Genomic DNA, 5,135 nt, shown 5'->3' with positions numbered 1-5,135 from the left:
GGTGAATATAAATGGTAAAAAGAATTAATTTGAATTAATAATAAACTCTAAATGGATTAAAAAGTAATGACCTAAATTATAAATTTATTTATATATGAAATAAATGGTTAGTAGATATAAATATATGAATATTTTTACGAAATATAAACTTACATATCAATTCTTGTATTTGAAAAATCTCAAATCATGATTTAAAATTTCTTAATCATGATTTTTGGAGATTTTTTTATTTGAAATCAGTGAAATTACATATTTAAACGTTAATTTCATTTCATAATTTTATATTAAAAATATATAAAATTTCATGTCCAAACGCCACTTTAGAATATGAATTTGAGATTTTTATGATCATTTTCAAATAAGTGATTTTTTGTTTTGAAAATAAATAAATAAATAAAATTGTTGAGTGTGTCCTTCCTTGCTCTCCTCACGTGTTATCAACAACACAATATTGTCTTCTCTTCAACCCTCTTCTCTCTCTCGCCCAAACTGAAGAAATCTCAAGATCGAGAAAGGAGAAAATTGTTAGCAAATCAGATTTCGCAATGTCAGCAGCTTCAACAATGGCTGTTATGGGAGCATCAAGCTCGTGGTCGAGAGCTTTGATACAGATCTCACCTTACACTTTCTCTGCTGTCGGAATTGCCATTGCTATTGGTGTCTCTGTTCTTGGCGCCGCTTGGTAGTGTTATATTTGTGTGGAAAGATCAAATTTTTATGCTCTTGTTGTTAAAGGGTACTCAAATCTGACTACAAGTTTTTGACTTTGTGATTGTAGGGGGATTTACATTACTGGAAGTAGTCTGATTGGTGCTGCAATCAAAGCTCCTCGCATCACCTCCAAGAATCTCATTAGGTAATTTCTTAATATTACACTTTTCCCCATTTTTTCCCCTGTGATTATCCTTGTGAATCCTGAAATGTTGCATTTGATTTACTCTCTCCTTTTCAATTTGTTTGTGTGGTTTTGACTCTGACATAGAGTTTAACAAAATAAAGAAAACTTTTGAATCTTGTGGCCTTATATTAAAGATACGTAGAATGTAATTGTGGTCTTAAAGGTACCTGTACAAAGTAAGAATTTAAGAGTTGTAAAAAAAAGAGATTCTTCTTGGAGCAACTAAAAAAGGGAGGTAAGACAAACAAATTGAAACATAAGGGAGTATATATAAAGATTATCCTTGTGAATCTTGAAATGTTGCATTCGACTTAGTAGAGCTTTTTACAGTTTTAGGCTTGTTCTTTAAGAAAATACTAGCTTGATATTAACATGGATGGACACAGGAATACACTAAAGTAGTTCAATAAAAGATAGTGAAATTGTGCTAGACTTCGTAGTGAAGGAATTAATAGATGTGCATACAACCACATAAATAGTTTTATTTTTTGGAATGTAATTAGTAATACCCATATATAAACAGTAAAATTCTTTTGGAAGATGGATTAAGTTGAACCCCGCCTACATAGGTCTGCCCTGTTGATATATAGTTCAGCCCTCTTCGAGTTATCTCTTGTATTCCATATTTATCTTCAGATGAAGAATGCCTTAATTGTTGGCTTATTAGAAGCTCAAATGATTCTGTTAAGGTACCATATGCAGCAGATTGAAATCAGATGCTCTCGATAGGGTTAAATGCATTAACCAGTTTATATAAATAACACTGAAGGAACCAACCGTATACGCTGATTTTAAGCTATATGAATAGCTATACAAACTAATTATCTAGGAAACAGATAACAGATTTAAATTTTAATCATACCTTATTCTCACTTAACATATCAGGTATTCTTGAAATGCACAAGCCTCTCTCTCTCTCTACATATATGTTCAGTATATGTACTTGTATGTTTGATGATTTGTCATTGTGATCAAGTTTTAATAATATTAATATTACCAAGAAGCACCATTATGCACCCGTTTTTTCTTATGAAGGGAAAATAGTCTTGGGTAATAAACTAAAAAACAACCAAGTCTTGGGTAGGAATCATGACATAGGAATTATGCACCTTGTGAGACAAGTCTTGGGAAACAAGCAACCACCCAAAGATGTTACCAGTAGTATACGACCTGACTAAACAACAAGATCCTCCAACGTTTGTATCCTATTTCCCTAGCAAAGTTCTGAGTTACCAAATATCATTACTACTAAGCTCTTAAGACTCAATAAACATATAATTACCTAGTCAAGTTCCAAATTTCACTACTTGTACTGTGAAATCTGAATAAAACTTTAGTGTATTACTTATATAGAAGTTGTATTTAATTTCATAACAATCAAAATATTATTCATATTTGTTTTTTTTGAGAAAGTTAACATAAAATATTATTCATATTTGTTGGAGTGTTATATAGTGTCTTTCTACCTAATAACAGATGATATTGTTGTCTAATGTTCTTTACGTACCAGATTCGTACTCTTTGTTATCCTGTCAGATTTTACACATGTACACTGGTTGAAGAGCACCCTAAGGACTGCTGATCTCCAGCTAACTACTTTAGTTGTAGATTTAGCACCACCCTGTCTTTCCATAACCCAAATTTCCTATGTGCTTGCCTAGTTATTGGCCATTTTAGTCTTTTTTTTTCTGGTTTACTAAAGTTACATGTCCCATCTTTCACTTCACTCTGTCCCGAAGTTGTTCCCTCTACTCTCTATCTGGAAAATGAGAAAAGGAAAAGAATTACATGTTTTTTCTTTCATAAGGTAAATAGTTCTAATAATTTGGGAAAATTCCCATACACAAGTAGTATACCCATAAAATCTTGTGTTTTCTAGTGCGAATATGAGTTCGTTGTTCTCTTTTTATAGAAATTTCAACCACTCTACTGTTCTGTTAAATTTTATGATACCCTTGTAATAAAACATCAAAAAAAACACAAGAGGACTATGTTTAACTGTAATTTATGCAAGTATCTTCACATACCTCCACGAGATTAGCATATCTTCCAATGGCATTGATGTCTCTCTTTCACATGTATTTGATAAAGAGAGAAATGCAAACTCAAGCTTCTCATTGACTTCCTCAGAAAGACGGAATCAGCTACCTTGATGTAGAGGCTCTACAGATCTCTTAGTTTGTCGTATTATTAGAGCTGGGAATTTTTCAGGGGTTGGAACAGTATATGGTGGAATTGTAGTAGTGCTGAATTACAGTGGAAGCATTTTTGTAGGTGATATTGTCATAGATTTTAACATTTGCTGTCCTGATATGTTCTGTATAGGACTAATTAGAGATATGATAAAGTCTTGTTTCAAATATGTCACTAGAATTAAGCAAGAAAAAAAATTGCAATAAGCTATTAAACAAAATTGTGATATGATTAAGAAAATTAGAAAAAATAAACAACAGTTTTATTAGAGTAGTATAAAGATGTAAAGATGGATTTTTTTAAAAATAGGGATAGAACACAACTATCCCCAGACTATAACTGAAATTCCAGAGACACACCTTAACTAAACTAAGGTCTTATTACCCCTGAACTTATTCTTTTTGTAATTTTGTACACCTTTTGTGTTACGTTGCACACTCCGTTACTCCACGCAATTGAGGCGCGTAGGAGATATTTGGATGCCACGTAAGCCAAAAAGATGCGCAAAATTACAAAAAGAAGGGATTCAGGGGTAATAGGACTCAAGTTTAGTTAAGGTGTGTCTCTGCGATTTCGGTCACAGTATAGGGGGTACTTGTACATTTTCCCTAAAAAATATAAAGAGTAATGTGTGTTAGTTTTGGAGAGAGAGATGAGCAAAGGGTCAAACCACCCATTGATGTTTTGGGATAAATGACGTCCGATGCCCTCCACTCCACCCCGTTGTATTGAATTATCATGAAGAAGGAATTTGAATTCCCTCGTCACTCCCAAGTTCAAAATGTTAATTGAATCAGTCAATCAACTAACCAATCTCAATCTCAAGTTAGTAGAGGTTGACCATGGGATGTTTTTTCTAGGTCCACTCTATTCAGGATTATATACTAAATGATTTATCAGCAACACAAATTTGGACCAAAGTTCTTGGTTATAATAGTTATTTTCCAATATTCTACCTGAACTACAAATCCGACTACCCTGAGGCCTTAGGGACTAAACTATACAATAAGGTGGCAGCATAGTGTTCAACTGTGTCATGTCAATACTTACTGCATTGGGATATCTCTGTCACATTTGTGTCATGGGCAGCGGTATTATGTTTGCATTCTCAAAATACTCTATTGCCCGACTCACTGTTTAATACTTGTTCCAAAGGATTGAATCAAACTTATGGTCATTAGATACATGTGACTTGTCCTTTTCATACTAAAACAAAAGGCTAACTTATCTTTACTTCTTGTAGTGTGATTTTCTGTGAAGCCGTTGCTATCTATGGTGTTATTGTGGCAATTATTCTGCAAACTAAATTAGAGAGTGTCCCAGCATCAAAGATATACGCAGCGGAGTCCCTTCGAGCAGGATATGCAATATTTGCCTCTGGAATAATTGTGGGCTTTGCCAACCTTGTTTGCGGGTTTGTAACTTTTTCTTATTAAAGGAACTTGTTTGCATACAACGTTTTCTTCTGTTTCTCTTGACCATCTTCCTAAATATATTCCTATAAACAGGCTCTGCGTAGGGATTATTGGTAGCAGTTGCGCATTGTCAGATGCACAAAATTCCACCCTTTTCGTCAAGATTCTTGTGATTGAGATTTTTGGCAGTGCACTGGGATTGTTTGGAGTGATTGTGGGAATAATCATGTCAGCTCAAGCAACATGGCCTTCTAAAACAGCATGATCGCGTACTTCCGCTTTCTTTGTGCTGCCATTTGGAAGCTGTATTTGCTCTCTTGCCAATAGTTTATTGTTTTTGTAGGAGTATTAATTGAAGAGGTTCTTGGTTCTCCCATTGTATTTGCATAAATGAAATCGACATAAGCTAGGCCATGTCTGACCTGCAACCGATATGTCATTTACACTGTTGTATTATTACTTCACTAGAACTGAAGAAGCATGAAGGACTTGTAGTTATTTTTTTTCCTGGAGAGTGCTGCGTGTATTTATTCTCAGCAAAGGAATATTGTTTGTACGCGGATAGCCGCTGAAAGTTAATAAGCTCCTGCCTGAGCCCTGAATGAATGCAAATTTGCTTTTCAAATGGA

At 34.0% G+C, this 5,135-nt stretch overlaps 1 protein-coding gene across 1 annotated transcript; it reads left to right on the top strand.

The window, feature by feature from the left end:
* Positions 1-394: 394 nt before the first annotated feature.
* On the top strand, positions 395-5,135 carry LOC107026733 (V-type proton ATPase subunit c''1). The gene is made up of 4 exons (XM_015227813.1): positions 395-682; positions 779-856; positions 4,335-4,505; positions 4,600-5,135. Exons 1-4 carry the CDS (start codon positions 546-548, stop codon positions 4,769-4,771), a joined length of 558 nt encoding a protein of 185 aa, XP_015083299.1. The 5' UTR covers positions 395-545; the 3' UTR covers positions 4,772-5,135.

The sequence above is a fragment of the Solanum pennellii genome, chromosome 8 (genome assembly GCF_001406875.1).
Source record: "Solanum pennellii chromosome 8, SPENNV200".
In the NCBI taxonomy this organism is placed as follows: Eukaryota; Viridiplantae; Streptophyta; class Magnoliopsida; order Solanales; family Solanaceae; genus Solanum; species Solanum pennellii.
This window is presented reverse-complemented; position numbering and strand designations above follow the sequence as displayed.